This window comes from Pristis pectinata, chromosome 5 (assembly GCF_009764475.1).
Source record: "Pristis pectinata isolate sPriPec2 chromosome 5, sPriPec2.1.pri, whole genome shotgun sequence".
NCBI lineage: Eukaryota > Metazoa > Chordata > Chondrichthyes > Rhinopristiformes > Pristidae > Pristis > Pristis pectinata.
Genome location: NC_067409.1, coordinates 41,943,745 through 41,962,355, shown reverse-complemented (window position 1 = coordinate 41,962,355; position 18,611 = coordinate 41,943,745). Strand labels below are relative to the sequence as shown.

Sequence of the window (18,611 nt, the reverse complement as noted above, 5' to 3'; positions counted from 1 at the left end):
AGAATTCCTTGAGTCTGCTGTAATACCTGGGGTCAGTAAAAAGCTGTAGATCAGGGGTTTTAGTGGAAATTATGAATATGTCAGAAATTTCCACAGAATTTAGACATTGCAGTATTCAGATACAGCCATTCCTCTATTTATAAATGTGTTCCTGAAGAACATTTCATTAAGCAAAATATAATGAATAGAATCCAGTGTATTCTTATACAAGAAGAGTGGCATGCTATTCAGTATAACTACAAAAACTTAATAAATTAAAGACATATACCCCAAAGAGTCATTGGTGCTGTAGTAAAAATTTGTAAATTGAGAAATTGCTGTACTCATATTTACAAAGCTTCATGTTGGTCTTTAGCAAGACTTGCAGATTCTGGTTGCTAGAAATGATTTTGCCCTGCTGCTGTGTTGGACAATGCTTCATGTCTGGATTCTCAGGACACATAACTTGGCTCTGCACTGCCTGTTGGGGCTGAAATGGTTCCGATGTGCCATTTGATTTTCAGACACATGGGCTGTAATATTGAGACAAGTGTTAGCATGTGTGGTGCAAGCATCCACCAGAAGAATGCCAAGGCAGCATATTATGTCAACATGGATCCCAATGCTGCCAAATCAAACTTCAACAACGCAGTCGGTGCCATGTTTTAAGCTTGCACAGCTGAACATGTGTTCAACAGCAGGAAGAACCAACTCTCAAGACTATTTAATGGAATTATTACATGCATGTTGATTGGTAATTAGTTTCTATGCAGTGTTGATTCAAGTAGAGTTTGGAGCTCACAGCTTTCTTAGGAACAAAATACAAGGAACTTAATGAGTTTGTATTTACTCTAAGGCTTATGCAGCATGCAGTTGCTTTCAGCTAAGGGGGCTTTAGTGGTCAGGGCTCTGAGAGTGTAGTGAGTCATGGATTTTGAGGAAAGAGTGCACAGAGCTGGACAATGTGGCAGAAGAAGGAGTATGAGGAACAGAGCAGGGTCACTATCTATAAATAGGATCAATTGTCCTACATCTACTTCAACCACGAATAATGCTTAAGGTGTCTAATTATGTCCTTACTGTCAAAACTACAACTACAAAGTGAGGACTGCTTTTCCAGCAGCTGCTAAGATCATAGTAACCATTAAAAACATAGAACAGTAAAGCACTGGACAGGCCATTCGGCCTGTGATGTTGTGCTGATCTTGATGCCAATTTCTATTAAATGTCCTCCTCCTGTGTGTCATCCACATCCCTCCATTTCCTTCATATTCATGTGTCTATCTATAAACCTCTTAAGCTCCACCAAATTGCCTGTTTCCACTACTACCCCTGGTAACCTATTCCAGGCACCTACCACTCTCTGTGTAAAAAACTTTCCCCTCACGTCACCTTTAAACTTCCCCCCTCTAATCTTGAAAGCATGTCCCCTAGTTTTTGACAATTCTACCCTGGGGAAAGGTTTATGACTGTCTACCATATCTGTGCAGAATCAGAATCAGGTTTATTATCACTGACATATGTCGTGAAAATAATTGTTTTGCAGCAGCAGTACAGTACAAGACATAAAGACATAAAAATTACTATAAGTTACAAAAATATATAAGTAGCTCAGAAGAGGAATAATGAAGTACTGTTCATGGCTTCATGGACCATTCAGAAATCTGATGGCGGGGGGAAAGAAGCTGTTCCTGAAATTTTGAGTGTGGGTCTTCAGGCTCCTGTACCTCCTGGCCGATGGTAGTAACGTGAAGAGGGCATGTCCTGGGTGGTGGATGCCTCTCATAATTTTAAAAACCTCTATCATGTCTCCCCTCAGTCTCCAGTGCTCTTGGGAGAACAACCCAAGTTTGTCCAACCTTTCCTTATAGCTCATACCCTCTAATCCAGGCAGCATTCTGATAAACCTCTTCTGCACCCTTTCCACAGTCTCCACAGCCTTCCTATAGTGGGGTGACAGAACGGCACACAATACTCCAAGTGCAGTCTGACTAAAGTTTTATATAGCTGCAGCATTGACTTCCTTACTCTTATACTCAACACCCCTACCAATGAAGGCAAGCATTCCATACACTTTCTTTAACACCTTATCCATTTGCATTAGCCACTTTCAATGAACTACGGACCTGGACCCCAAGCACCCTCTGTACCTCAATGCTATTAAGAGGTCTACCATTAACTGTATACTTTCTCCTTTCATTTGACCACCCAAAGTGCAACACCACACACTTGCCCGGATTAAACTCCATCTGCCACTTATCTGCCCATATCTGTAACTGATCTATATACCACTGTATTCTTTGATAGTCCTTTACAATGTCCATAACTCAACTCATCTTGGTGTCATCCACAAACTTGCTAATCCACCCATCTATATTTTCATCCAAATCGTTAATCTATAACACATACAAAAGAGGTCCCAGCACTGATCCTTGTGGAACACCACTGGTCACGGACCTCCAGCCAGAATAACAGCCTTCTGCTCCTACTCTCTGTCTTCCATGGGTGAATACGTTGGATATTAACTTGGGTAGGTTGGGTTGCTTCCAGGCTGAAGCTGAAGATGTCTACAAAATCTCCCAATTTTCCATCCACGATTGTATTAGGGGAGCCACAGTTGCTTTCTACAGAGCTAAACACAGCTCATTCTCCTATGCAAGAGCAAATTCAGCACCTGGATTTACAGTCTTCCCAATAGTGTACTCAGATCATAATGAGATAACTGTATATCATCACACACTGCCCTTAACTATGCTTATGTGGTCATTGAACTTTTCAGTGGCAAGACATCCTTGCAATTATCTCCAGGCATGCACCACCTGAGCTAACCCTTCCCATTGATTCCTTGCAGAAAGACTAATACCTAAAAATTCAATTGCATAGGACTATTTGTTTTAATACCATGCCAGTGAAAATGGGCAATTTCCAGAGTAGAACTCAATAATTCAATCTTCACTCCAGAAGTCTGACCAGGCAATTCCTGATCTATATGTCTCTTCATCATCAAAGTCAGAGGAGCACCTAATGGTGTCTTTCTCATTCAAGACCACTTTTAAACAATTATGAATGAAATTGGATCATGTTCTTCTGAACTGTATCAGTTATTAAGTCACATTTACTCCACACCCCCCACCCCTCAACACAAACATCCTATCATTGCAGTGTTTGATCTGCAACACCATGATTTAAAGGATCATTTGTGCAGACATGCACTGCTTCATTTGCTGAGGATTCGCAAATGGATTTGAACCTTATGCAATCATCAATGAACATTCCCACTCTGACTTTCTGATAGAACCAAGGTCATTGATGAAGCAGTGAAGGTACTTGGGCCTAGTACACTCTCCTGAGGACCTCCTGTAGTGATGTCCTGGGGTTGGAACTGCAGCCACAACCTCAGCTATCTTCCTTTGTGTGAGCCGTGACTTCCACTGTTATAATATTTTACCCTGGATGCCTCTTAATGGCAGAACTGGCCAATTGCTGCCTTGATAGCAAGGGCAGTCATTCTCGCCTCTGGAATTCAGCTCTTTGATTCATGCTTGGACAAGGTCTAGGACCAAGTGATCCTGACAAAATCCAAACAGGGCATCAGTAAGCATGTTGTTGGTGAGTATTCGCTACTTAGAAGAACCGTCAATGACATCTTTCATCACATTGCTGCTCATTCTGACCACAGAGACATCAGCTACATTCCAAAGACGTGCAGGTTAGGAAGTTATGGGCATGCTATGTTGGTGCTGGAAGCGTGGCGACACTTGCGGGCTGCCCCCCCAAATCACTACGCAGAAGATGTATTTCACTGTGTGTTTCAATGTACATGTGACTAATAGAGAGATCTTATCTTATCTTACACTGCAATTTGAACAGGTCAAACATCTTATTGTTGGTGCTAGTCTGGTGATTCCTTTAGTTCTGACCTGGAGCTGCAGTACAGGCATGGCAGGTGCTTCAGGGACCCTGATAAGAAGACATACGCATGCTCAAGAGCATAGACCATATACAGAAAGATCCCACAGAGACCCAAACTTTCTTCTTAACCTCTCCAAACAATAATGACCCGAGAGGCTATGTTTTACTAAAGCACTGGACACTGAGAAATATGAATTCCTGTACCTTTCATCTTGGATATGTGTGTGTGTGTGTGTGTGTGTGTGTGTGTGTGTGTGTGTGTGTGTGTGTGTGTGTGTGTGTGTGTGTGTGTGTCTGTCTGTCTGTCTGTCTGTCTGTCTGTCTTGTGTCTGTGTGTTTATATTAGCTGATTAAAGAAGATCAGGAAAAATCATTGGAATTCTCATTTTAACATATCTTGCCAGGTTATGATACTTCCTACAGCTCTGATCTTTACTTCTAGAGACCCATTCCTGGTAGATACCTTGACTGCCATCTCCCGCTAGCTTCCAATGTATGTTAGCATTGTAGGCCTCCTCCCGACCTGCCTCGGTGCATAGTACTGCTTTCCAATCATAAATTACATCCAATAGTTTATTTAGATCCCTGTCTTTGAATGAGAGTACGTATGCCCTGTCCCCTGCAGCACGTCTCTTCATCATCTGCTCATCCAGATCATTTGCAGCAGTGCGCTGTGACTGTCATTAATAGATTTTAGCTGCACACCTAAATGCAGGCAGCTATGTGAAATTGATGTAGTCACAATATTCACATGTGTTTCTTCCCTTATTAAGGAGTTTTGCCTCTTAACTGCATAATTGCACTGCAGTGCTGAGATCACATTTGGAAACTCTATCCTTTTGTATGTTAATTTTTCAGGATGTGTCACTTGCAAAGCCAGCATTTATTGACTATTCCTAAAGGCCCTTAAGAAGGTATTGGTGAGCCACCTACTTGAAGTGCTGCATACTTTCTGGTGAAGGTACTCCTAGGGTACTGTTGGATAGGTAGCTCAAGGATTTAGACCCAGCAGTGAAGAAGGACCAGCAATGTATTTCCAAATCCAGACTTGAAGGGGAATGTTCAGGTGATGGAGCTTCCATGTACCTTCTGCCCTTTTCCTCCTTGGTGATCGAGGTCTCAGGTTTGTGAGGTGCCGTCAGAGTAGCCTGGGTGAATAACTATAATGCATTTTGTGAATGATACACACTGCTGCCATGGTACATTGGTGGTGGAGGAAATTAATATTTTGGCTGGATGGGGTGCCAACAAAGCAGACTGTTCTGTCCTTTTGGTGGTGAATGTATTTGAGAGTTGAAGCTGCAATATTCCAGGGAAGTGGAGAATATTCCCCCACACTCCTAATATGCCTTCTAGATGGAGTCAGGAGGTTTGTTACAGAATAAGCAGCCTCTGATCTGCTCTTGTAGCCACAATATTTAAGTGACTGATCAAACTGAGTTTCTAGTTAATGGTGAACTCCCACAAACCTCATCCCACCAGAGTGTTTGAATGCCAAAGCTGGGTGATTAGACTCTCCATTGAAAGAAATGGTCATTTATGCTACGTAAACTTTCTTCTTAACCTCTCCAAGCGATAATGACCCAACAAGCTAAGTTTTACTAAATCACTAGACACTGAGAAATATGAATTCCTGGACCTCTACTTTTCGTGATATTTATTAATAACTTGGATGAGGGGGTGGAAGGGTGGGTTAGCATGTTTGCAGGCGACACAAAGGTCAGTGGTGTTGCGGATAGTGTGGAGGACTGTCAAAGCTTGCAGAGGGATATTGATAGGATGTAGATCTGGGCTGAGAAGTGGCAGATGGAGTTCAATCCGGAGAAGTGTGAGGTGGTACACTTTGGAAAGACAAACTCCAAGGTGGAGTACAAGGTTAATAGCAGGATTCTGGGTAGTGTGGAGGAGCAGAGGAATCGGGGGGTTCATATCCACAGATCCCTGAAAGTTGCCTCACAGGTGGATAGGGTAGTTAAGAAAGTTTATGGGATGTTAGTTTTTATAAATCATGGGATTGAGTTTAAGAACCGCGAGGTAATGATGCAGCTCTACAAAACTCTGGTTAGACCACACTTGGAGTACTGTGTCCAGTTCTGGTTGCCTCATTATAGGAAGGATTTGGAAGCGTTGGAAAGGGTGCAGAGGAGATTTACCAGGATGCTGCCTGGATTGGAGAGTATGGATTATGAAGAGAGACTAAGGGAGCTGGGGTTTTAACTCTTTGGAGAGAAGGAGGATGAGAGGAGACATGATAAAGGTATACAAAATATTAAGAGGAATAGATAGAGTAGACAGCCAGCACCTCTCTCCCAGGGCACCCATGTTCAATACAAGAGGGCATGGCTTTAAAGTAATGGGTGGAAAGTTCAAGGGAGATATCAGAGGGAGGTTTTTCACCCAGAGAGTGGTTGGTGCATGGAATGTGCTGCCTGGGGAGGTGGTGGAGGCAGATATGTTGGTCAAGTTCAAGAGATTGTTAGATAAGCATATGGAGGAATTTTAAAAATGGGGGATATGTGGGAAGAAGCAGTTAGATAGTTTTAGGCGTGGTTTAAAGGTCGGCACAACATGGTGGGCCAAAGGGCCTGTATTGTGCTGTATTGTTCTATGGTTCTATGGTTCTAAGTGCCAGGCAATATTACTTGCCAATGCGACGATTTTTCTCCTGCCCCAATTACATGGTTAGTGAGCATAAGCATCAAATTCATGGGTCTCAAAAAGAAGCCATTACCCTAGTTGGCTCTCCTTTGCAAAATGAAAACACAACAGGCAGTATTCCCTGTCACACAACAGCTGCATTAGCAGTCCTCAGAAGGAATTACTCAAAACTGCTACTGAGTAGTTAAGTTTTACTTCTATAACTTTTCAGAGCTTAAAAAGAGAGTGTTCCTAGCCACCCCACAGTAAACGTGCAGGCCACTATAATCTTAGCTGGTGACCATCTCATGATCTGATTTTGGGCTTGTTCACAATAAACAAATGAGGCTACCTGGCATTGACTTCATAAGGCAATTGCAAAAACAGTGAAAGCTGTTTTTTTTTCTTTTTCTCTTCCATATGGAGGACTATTCCACTTGTTTCACAATATATCATTAAAGCCTTGTATCTGTTTGTATTAAAAAATGTTTTTGATAATGATGCCCATAAAAATCTATTCTTATGATGCACAACAACAGTAAAATGTTGTGACAATGTTCACATCAAAAAGTATGATTTTTTTTCTGTGCCTGTTCCTATTATTTTGCCCCAACAAAATCTTAACCTCTATAAAAGCAGAACTCTCTGAGACATACTATTTATCTGCAAATCCCAACACCTGATAGAATATTTTTACATCCATTTATATCTCAAGAAAACATCAATGGCAAAAAAAATACTCTAACGTTCATCACTTTGAAAATTGTCTTTATTTTATACCCATATTACATTTCAATTAAATGAAATCATTCTTAGAACTTTCAAATTGTCTTTGCAGCCAATTTTCCTTTGAAAGGAAACAAGCATTATTTAAATATGCAAAGGCTCAGTATGGAGCACAACTGAATATTCCTTCTGTTTGAGGCATGAAACACAGATGTGTCATTTTGCATTAGCTAATGGAGTTTTGTACTTATTGCTTCATGATCAATTCTCTGCAACCCAAGAAGACTTCTACAAATGGAAAAAGAAATGTGCATTCTATCAAAGCATAAAAGAGGATATGAAAAGAGGATGTCTTGGAAATGAAGAATGAGTAACAAAGGTTGTGAATTTGATCTGGCTCTAGCACTAAAACAAAGTTGAACTTTTACAAGCAACAACACAATTATTTCACAGCAGGATGGGCAGATGTCAACTTGCCTCAACACTGTGAATCAATATTCCTTCAGCTTACCCCAATAGGAGCTTGCTTTTGACAAAGACACATCATTTACATCAACTGTGATAAGTTGTAGCAGCTACCAGTTAACTTACAAACTTCAAAAAGATCCCTCAAATCTGTAACAAACTTCAATTTTCAAATCAGAAATTAAATGTAGCAAATTCACTGAATGCGTCCATGTGATCTGGATATTTGTGTTCATTACACCGCGAGTGTATGTTTACTTTGATTTTTTAAAAATTTGTCATTAATTAACACTTATTAATACAATAAGAAATTCAACAAAGTGCTGGAAATGCTCTCTTTGTGGAGAGTAAAATGGAGCTGCAGTTCATGTCAATAACCCTTCATTAGAACCTTTCCTGAATAGATTCCCCACTGATTACCCTTACCATAACTACTCCTGCTAACATTCCTATTTCCTTTCCCCAGCCTACAGACCAAGCTTACCCATACCCAAAACTTAGCCAGGACCAAGCTTACCCATACCCAAAACTTAGCAATTACTCCTCTATTTTTCAAATAGCACTTTAGTCTGCTGGAACACTCTCTCATCCCTCCCACCCTTGACTCTGCTCTGCTTGTCACACAAATCCTACCAGAAGCCTCTAGTGCTTAATACAGCTTAGAATTTTTAAAATAACAGTGACTTGGGAATGATTTTAATTTTGAGTAAACTTACTTGTTTCACAGTTAATAGTTAATGCCTTGTTAAGAAGCTAACAAATATTAGGAAACTAACCTGCATATTTACATAAAGAAAGGTAAAGGCAATCTTTATCTTATTAATCCTCTTTTACAAAGCTACTGCTCCTTAATATACGATCAGCTCACGCACCAGCAGTAATACAAAAGACTTATATTGTCTGCCAGATAACAGGTTAAAATCTCCTGTGCCGAATTTGAAAGAGGTTAGATGATGTGTACCTAATTGTCAGCTCATTACTTTTCCTAACAAACATTCCCTCATACTGTTGTCTTTCAGAGCTGGTTAATGCTGTTTCACATCTGCATTGGCTGCTAATTAAACCTCTTTATGTTTCCTCTTATTTCATTGGTTTTTAATGTAAACACAGACCTGAACTTTAGGAGCTGGTTAATGATTTTGTTTTACATAAATTCTGTCAACCAACAAACTGTTTGATTTCATAAATAGAAAAATACAAGGGACGAGGGAAAGCAGGAACACACTTCAGTTCAGCTCGTAGGCGAAGCCGGGCTGTTCTTTATCACATCTCTGGCCATCTACAAAAGCGAGAAAAGAACAAGTTGAAGATTAATAATGTAAGTATGTGAAGAATTTGGTGAACTTTAATGTATTTTATCAGTGATAATCATATTCTTCATTGTTATTTGTATAATACTGTACAGAAACTCCAGTGAAGCATTAATGTATCTGCAGTGCTGATCACTGCAAAGCTTAAGAACCATAACATTCCAACTTGCATTCTGGCAAAACATTTGACGGAATTGTCAAAATTAAGTAATGATAGTGCCTGAGGACTGGAAAAGCTTTCTGCAAACAGTTTGCTCAGCAACTGCATGTTTAGCTCAATTATTAATAGCTGGATCACCCCCAGAAACATTTAATTCATTTTGAATATACAGACCTGGCAAGTTATAAATTGAGTTGGCAGATTAGTTCTCCTGATTTCAGCTGATCTAAATTTTTTTTTGTGGGGTCACTGTTCTGTATACAACCTTAGGAGATTTACAGTGTTAACCCTGAGTTTACCATATACAACCTGTAGAACAGCCAGCAGAGTATCTTTTGCTTAAACTTCATACCTGTTCTTTCAGGAGAGCAATGGCCTTGTGTCCATCTCAAATCTTCACAATACCGCTGCATTTTCCAAGGTTACATGATTTTTAACTGGTCATATTCACTGAATTTATGACAATTGCAGGATGAGACCAACCAACTAGAAAATAGTATGACAAGGTTTTTGAAATCCACTACCCTAAGTTTATAGTCCAGGATTGGTTAGAACAGAAATTTAGAAAATACATGAGTGTTCTTCCTCACACCAGCAAAGGTGAAGCAAATGGCATTTGGCTGGGGAGGTGCCCAGTTGTCTAAATGACCCTATGTATAACCAAGACAAATGTTATCTGATGTGTGCTCCCGCTAGGACACTGTTTAATTCAAGACATTTATACAGGTACATGAATAGGAAAGGTTTAGAGGGATACAGGCCAAACACAGGCAAATGGGATTAGCTCAGGTAGGCAACTTGGTTGGCACGGAGGAGTTGGGCCGAAACTGGTCCACGCTGCATAACTCTATGACTATGACTCTAAGAGACTGTTGAGAAAAATTTTGATCAAAATTTTACCCAAGGTAGTGTACTGATAATCTAACACTATTATCCCGATGCTAATTACATAGCAGGATGATACTTATATCATTTAAAATGATAAGTATGACCTTCACAGGTGAAATTTGTTACCTTTTACACCTGATATGCCACATTATCATACATTCCTGACTCACGATTTACCATTCTTTGAAGTAAATCAATGAAATGTTTAAAAAGGAATAATTGGAACATTGGCATAATGGTTGGCATCCCAATTGTGGTGATAGAGTAGTGTTAGCTGTTTTTTGAAACACTGCTGCCATATGCTGAAGGCTGTTTGACACAATTGAATTCATTTTTTACTGCAAGGAAATGCACTTTTTCTGTCTTACCATCTACAATATGAAGGATTGATAAGTGGTCACTATTATATACGAAGAAAATAGAAATAGTTATTATTCAGTTAGCGGCATGGTAGTGTAGCAGTTAGCATAATGATATTATGGTGCCAGCAACCTGGCTTCAATTCCCGCCGCTGTCTGTAAGGAGTTTGTACGTTTTCCCCATGTCTGCGTGGGTTTCCTCCGGGTGCTCCGGCTTCCTCCCACATTCCAAAGACGTACAGGTTAGCAGCTGTGGACATGCTATATGTTGGCGTGGGAAGAATGGAGACACTTGCAGGCTGCCCCCAGCACATTCTCAGTAACACAAAAAGACGAATTTCACTTTGTGTTTCGATGTACTGTACATGTGACTAATAAATAAATATCTTATCTTAATATCATAATATGTTAAGTGGACTGTCTGAAATTGTATATTTAACAAATATTATTATCTTGTTCCTCTACAGAATGTTTTTAGAAACAAACCAGCGCTACCAGAGTACAAGGTTGCAGATGCAAAAAAGTCAAAATTCATCCTTCTGCATTACAGCACTTCTAAAGCATTGTGGGACTGGCTAATATTATTAGCAACATTTTATGTTGCTGTGACTGTACCATATAATGTCTGTTTTATTGGAAATGATGAAAACTTGCCTTCAGCAAGAAGCACAACAGTTAGTGACATTGCAGTGGAAATCCTATTCATCATAGGTAAGCATTCAATTCTCTTGTTGATCTTCAATTTAGTTTGTAGTCAGCTGGTATTCATACACTGAAACCAAAATAAAATGCTGCAGATGCTGGAAATCAGAACAGAAAATGCTGGGAACATTCAGCCAGTCAAGTGGCTGTGAAAAGAGAAACAGTTAACGTTTCAGGTCTAGGACTTCATCAGAATTTAAAAAGAGAGGAAACTAGTTAGTTTTCAGGAGCAGAGCAGATAAGGAGAGGGATGGGTAGAACAAATAGAATATCAAATGGGATTAGACCAAGTGAGTTAATGTAGCAATTAGGATCAGATTATGCTTCTTTGTGTGTATGATGTGTTGTTGTCTATGTAAGGTGTTGCTAATAGCAAGGTTGTGGGGCAGGCTCTATTAATAGAAAAAGAAAGACTGACCCAAAATAATAACAGGCAGATATGGCCAGTTCTGACATGGATAGAAAGAGGGAGTGAGTTTGAAGAGGGAGTGAGTTTGAAGAGGGAGTAAGTTTAGAAAGATGGAGAATTCAATATTGAGTCCAGAAGGCTGCAATATGCCCGGATGGAAGGTGAAGTGTTGTTCCTCAAGCTTTCATTGACCTTGTTGTAACTGTGCCATAGGCAGGTAAATTAGAGTGAGATGGGATGGAGAATTAAAGTGGCAGGCAACTAGAAGGTCAGGGTGCCTCCTGTGCACAGAACACAAATGCTTTGCAAAAGCATTCGGTATTCATACATTGCCCATATCTAATTTAACGAAGAAATTACAATTAACTATAACCACACCAAACAGGAATAGTTTAGAACATAGAACACTACAGCACAGTACAGGCCCTTCGGCCCACAATGTTGTGCCGTCATTTTATCCTGCTCTAAGATCTATCTAACCCTTCCCTCCCACACAGACCCCTATTTTTCTATCATTCATGTGTCTATCTAAGAGTCTCTTAAATGTCTCTAATGTATCTGCCCCCACAACCTCTGCTGGCAGTGTGTTCCACACACCCACCACTCTCTGTAAAAAACTTACTCCTGACATGCCTTTTATACCTTCCTCCAATCTCCTTAAAATTATGTTGCCTCATGTGAGCCATTGTCGCCATGGGAAAAAGTCTCTGACTGTCCACTCGATCTATGCCTCTTATAATCTTGTACACTTGAATTTATAACAGTATGAATTTCTGTCATCTGAATAAAAAATAATTTATTGTTTCAGCAATGTTTTCCCATTTTTGGTCACAAAAGTTACTCAATGGATCTTAGTGTTTAATTTTAGTCATGTTGAAGATGACCATGTTTGTATTAGGAATAGTGACTTCTCAGATTCCAGACAAGGCAACAGTCTGATCATAAACTGGAAAGGCAAAGTTTGAGTTATAGAGTCACACAGCATAAAAACTAACCCTTCAGCCCTCCAATACCACACCAACCGTCAAGCACCCAGTTATGTTAATCCCAGGTTATTCTCCCCACAATCCCGTCTACTTCCTCTAGATTCTACCACTCACCTACACACGAGGCACAATTAACCTAGTGACCCCCGTGCGTTTGAGACGTGGAGGAACGCGAGCACTTGGAGGAAACCCATGCCATCACGGAGAGGATGTGCAAACTCCATGCAGGCATCACCAGAGTCCAGGACTGAGCCTGGTTTGCTGGAGCTGTGAGGCAGCAGCTCTACTGGTTGTGCCACTGTGCCATCCAAGTTAATTAAAACCTTTCTCTGAACCATAAGATTAAATTATAATCATGAAATCTCCTCTGGGTATCTGTCTTTTTTATTTCAAGATATACTTTATTCACAAAATAATTGAAATTATGTAATACAAAGTTCAGATAAATATTTTCATGATGAGTCATGTTATTCCTTTACTTAACGTTAGCATGTTATCAGTTATCATTCATTTAAACCTTAAAGCAAATTGTCCGTGGGGTTTTAACACAGATTTCAACTCATACTTGTGCATTGTCAGAAGGACCCGAACCTGTAGCCCTTCCCCATGAAGCCCTTGCAGTAGCTACACCCAGCTTCAGTGCATCCCTTAACACGTAGTCCTGGACCTTTGAACATGCTAGTTTACAGCACTCAGTCATGGACAACAGCTTGCTTTCGAATACAGACTGTCCCCGGGTTACGTAAGGGCTCCATTCCTGAGAACTGTTCATAAGCTGATTTCTCCATAAGTTAGAAATGTCCGTTTTCAATAGCTACCCATTCTGGAATACTCTACCCTTGCTATAATTTGTTAATTTCATCGAATATTCACCCTAGCAATACCCATAATTGAATGAATAGAATATATGAATCCAATCATTAATGAATACCACAAAATATTTTATTATTGTTATTACTGTGTTGAAAAATCCATGGGAGAATTTGCATAAAGTCAGATTTCTGTAAGTTAGGTCATCTGTAACCCAGGGATCCCCTGTACCAGTGAGTGTTGAACCATCTTCAGGCCATCTTTCGGTTCATTGGTGGTTTGCCAGAGCAATTGACATTTGTTTCAGTGTGCATCCCTGGGTTTGTGCCTACTTTTTTTAATCCAAAAATACACTTTACTCAGATATACGTGCCTACTTTTTTTAATCCAAAAATACCCTTTATTCAGATATATACAGTGAATACAATCAACATTTCTCTACATTCATTGTACCATCAATTCAATACATTATCTTACGATGCATCAAAATCACTTACGTGTCCTCCTTAAACAATGTATCCAGGAAGCATTGGAGAGGCTGTTAATGGAGCCTAGCACCTCTGTGTTCAGTGCTAGAGGACCCGAGAATGTAGTCTTTCACAAAGCTTTTGTGGTGACTGCACCGAGCTTCAGTGTATCCCAATATGTGTTTATTTTTACAATAACTTCCAAACTGCTGGTTTTTGTTTTGGATGTATTTTCATTTTTTTAACTGGTCATTTTATAGTTTACCCTTCATAGGACACGCAGATGATTTGATGATAGCTCAATGGCTGAAAGAAACAATATCCACATGAAATTTTATTTTAAAAAAAACGGATGGCAAAGATCTTGCTGTTTTATCAAAATATATCCCTTCCATTGCTAATTTCAGGTTGCTTAATCAAGCTCCCAAGAATATACTAAAACAACTTGGAACTACATACAGATTTACTTATGCTATGGTTATTCCTCTGCCCATAAGAGAATGTGATGCAAGAATAGTATCAGCAGTGGTAGAATGTTATTGAATTTGCTAAATTCAATTAATGGAAAATACATTGAGGGTCAATTGATGATTCAACAATTGGAACAAATGTAATTTTAACAAAATGAGTTTTGGCACTGAACTTTTTTTTAGGGATCTGAGTGAAAGCACAATTAAACTAGTCAAATATTTAAACAGTTTATTATATTCACTATGGTTTTGGTTTGAGTTGCATGAGCTCAAGATTTATTGTATGAATCAGGTTATCAGTTTAACCAAATGAGAGGTGAGATTACATTCCTTTTGATAAACCCTAACAATTTTACTGTATTGAGCCTGAATCCTGGTGCAATTAAAAATGCTGCTGTCATTAATAAAAGTAGTTGGACAATTCAATGTAATGAAAAAACAAATCAGGGAATATTTTTAACTGGATAAGCTCTAATTTGTATATTTATAATGCATCTCTGAATCATTATTTCAAAGAATATTTATTGCTTAAAGAATATTTATGAAGAATATTGCTTCAAGGAAAAGTGAATATTTAACAATTAGGTGCTTTTATAAAAGCATAGGCCTCCGCCTTAGAAATGGCTTGGCATTTGTAGATATTTAAACTGTGTAACTCACTCAGTGAATAACAGAACTGTCAGTTACAAATCTCTAACTAGCATACTGAAGAGCCATTTTATAGTTTCGACTATTGAAGATTAATGATTGATACCAATTAAAGAATGTCAGGGATCTTTATTACATCCTTTACGCTCCAATGAAGCATTAGACTATTTAGTATTGTGCCTAGTTGATGTCAATGGATATTTTTTTTAATCGGCACCAGCACATCTTAAGAGAACAGTTTTTTCAATGAATAAGTAAAGGAGCCACAGTTCTTGGCATCATCTCTCTTACCTAACACTAATATCCAAGTTAATGAAGTCATCTTTCAGAGACTTATATTGAAAAGCCACATTATCTCATACAATCTTACTTCACATACCAATATGATTGCTTATTAGTTACTTCATGCCACTTGCTCAGAACTAATCTTTTCTATCATTTAGAGGCAATAAAAAATTTAATTTCAAATGTTCAGTTCGTATTTCCATTTGGTTCTGCTGATTTTACCTGCACAATTCAACCAAAATCAGTGAACAAGACAGCAGAATAAGACATTTCAAGCAAGTTTCATCCAGTGGAAATCACGTTTCTGCAAAGTGACCCAAAGGTGTTGAACTTGACCCTCTAATCAGAAAGCATTTGCTGTTCAGTGATAAATTTATTTTTAATTGAATTAATAAAATTGCATGTTGTTAACACAAGGAATATTGTTAATGCGAAAATTTAAGACACTTTCCAAAACTGCCCAATTGTACTGGTTCTTAAGATATTTTACATTTCCCATTATGCTCATAAATTCAAGCAGAAATTTGAATCATCCCTGCAGAACACAAGGAAAATTTCTACTGCAGTTTATGCCCAGGATGCTGATTTCCCCCAAAGCAATAATTCCTTCCACACTGGTATACTTATACAATATTTTGTTAGAATCATAGAGGCATGCAGCAAAGAAACAGGCCCTTCAGCCCACCCTACCCATACTGGCCATTGTACCCATCTATTCTATGCTCTTGGTGTCCATTGATTGATGAGGGATCAAAACAAGTCAAGCTAGTGGTTGATTTTGGTTCCTAGTGACTTCTACCTCTGTCATATGGAATTACTTACTAAACTGTTTTTATATTTTCAATGTAAAAGGAGTGTGCTTTAAGGGTGCTTTTCTACTTGCCCAAGATTTTCTTATATACATTGACAACAGCTGAATTAGCAAACAACCAGTGCATGGACAAAGTACACTGGAGCATTATACATTCCACTGTACTGCTGCTTGGAATCATGTTGGGCTTGACAGCTCAGTCCCGTTAATTTTGCCATTAAATACAATAATAATACACATGTGAAACCCTCTGGAAATCCAAAAAAATGCAGAAAATGCTGGAAATGTTCAGCAAGTCAGGCAGTGACTATAGAGAGAGAAACAGAGTTAACATTTCATTTAGATGATCCAGGCTACTGAAAATTTCCAAAAGTTTCTATTTCTATTATTCAACAGTAAAAGATATTGTGCCCAATACATTTTCAGTTGTTTTCCATGCACAACCTTTCGTCAGAGTGTCAGAGAGTCATAGAGATCAGAAATGGGCTCTTCAGCCCACCATATCCATACCGACCTTTTTGTCCATTTACACTAATTCCATTTGCCCACATCAGCACTATATCCCTCTATGCCTTGCCTATTTAAGTGTTTCCCTAAATGTCTCTTAAAGCTCGTAAATGTATCTGATTCCATCACCACCTTGGCAGTCAATAGATCAGAAAATTGCTGGCCTGAAATGTTAATTGTTTTCTTTCTTCATTGCTGCTGCCTGACTTCCTGAGTATTCTCAGCATTTCCTGTTTTTATTTCAGATTTGCAGCATCCCCATTTCTTCTTGTTTTTCAGTGGTAGGTAAAACAAAACTGGTCAATAATTGGAGAAACAAAAGGTATGTTCAAGAGAAGAGTAAATGGTTACAGACTACAGCAGAATACAGGAGAGAAATTTGTGATTTTTATTAATGACTTGGATGAGGGGGTAGAGGGGTGGGTTGGCAAGTTTGCAGACAACACAAAGGTTGGTGGTGTTGTGGATAGTGTGGAGGACTGTCGTAGATTGCAGAGGGACATTGATAGAATGCAGAGCTGGGTTGAGAAGTGGCAGATGGAGCTCAATCCAGAGAAGTGTGAGGTGGTACACTTTGGAAGGACAAACTCCAAGGCGGAGTACAAAGTTAATGGCAGGATTCTGGGTAGTGTGGAGGAGCAGAGGGATCTGGGGGTTCATATCCACAGATCCCTGAAAGTTGCCTCACAGGTGGACAGGGTAGTTAATAAAGCTTATGGGATGTTAGCATTCATAAATTGTGGGATTGAGTTTAAGAGCCACGAGGTAATGATGCAGCTCCCCAAAACTCTGGTTAGACCACACTTGGAGTACTATGTCCAGTTCTGGTCACCTCATTATAGGAAGGATTTGGAAGCGTTGGAAAGGGTGCAGAAGAGATTTACCAGGATGCTGCCTGGTTTAGAGGGAATGCATTATGAGAAGAGACTAAGGGAGCTAGGGCTTTACTCTTTGGAGAGGAGGAGGATGAGAGGAGACATGATAGAGGTATACAAAATATTAAGAGGAATAGATAGAGTAGACAGCCAGTGCCTCTTTGCCAGGGCACCAATGGTCAATACAAGAGGGCATGGCTTTAAAGTAATAGGTGGGAAGTTCAAGGGAGATACTGTATCAGAGGGAGGTTTTTTACCCAGACAGTGGTTGGGGCATGGAATGCGCTGCCTGGGGCAGTGGTGGAGGCAGGTACATTGGTCAGATTCAAGAGATTACTAGATAAGCATATGGAGGAATCTAAAATAGAGGGATATGTAGGAGGAAGGCGTTAGATAGTCTTAGGCAAGGTTTAAAGGTCGGCACAACATTGTGGGCCGAAGGGCCTGTATTGTGCTGTACTGTTCTATGATCTATGAAATGTGCAAAATCAGGCTAGATGAAGGAAGTTTCATTTGGCTCAGAAAGACATCCTATGGGGAGTGTGGGTTCTGTGGGCATGACCACCCCAAATATATGCTCATTTATTTTGCACATTCAATGTTACTGGGGCAGCCAACCTCTTTTGACATCAACCCTACAGAAATAGGAGTGGCAATTCAGACATAGAAGTCCTGTTGTGCATAAAAGTGCATATTCAGAGCCTATGCCATTTTTTGAATGGCCTTAAAGCTCCTTGTTTCTACTGAGTGAACAGTGTTCCAATATTTAATAAGATTGATGTTTCAAAACAATATACTTCAACAATGATTTTTTTTATCACACAAAGGAGACCACTACATTTTCAAAGGCCCTTTGTGGGAAATAAAGAAATTTAATAACTCTCATTGTGATTAGATAAATAGGAGGCACATCTTTTAAAATAATACAGCTACCTTTATAAAATAGTAATGAATGAAAAAGATGGCCAATGATTCTGAATGTCCATTAAAACTCTACTAGTTTTCCCTTTTACAGCTTTTTAGCAAAAGACACAAACTGGAAGATCTCAAACAATATTAAAAGCAATTACACCTATATTTCACACATTTTGTTTTCTGTATGGCAGAGATACTATAGAACTTAATAGGGTAGAAATTGATCTTCATTTACGAGCACTATAATTGTGACTTTATTTTGCATTCCACTTTCAAAATGTGTTTTCATC

At 39.2% G+C, this 18,611-nt stretch overlaps 1 protein-coding gene across 1 annotated transcript in view; it reads left to right on the top strand.

Annotated features, from left to right (window-relative positions):
- The window catches only part of kcnh8 (potassium voltage-gated channel, subfamily H (eag-related), member 8), a 288,746-nt gene that overhangs the window by 161,107 nt on the left and 109,028 nt on the right, over positions 1-18,611 (top strand). The window contains exons 4-5 of the mRNA XM_052016213.1: positions 8,910-9,037; positions 10,904-11,147. Coding sequence (XP_051872173.1) covers positions 8,910-9,037; positions 10,904-11,147 — 372 coding nt within the window. The remainder of the gene's footprint in view (positions 1-8,909; positions 9,038-10,903; positions 11,148-18,611) is intronic.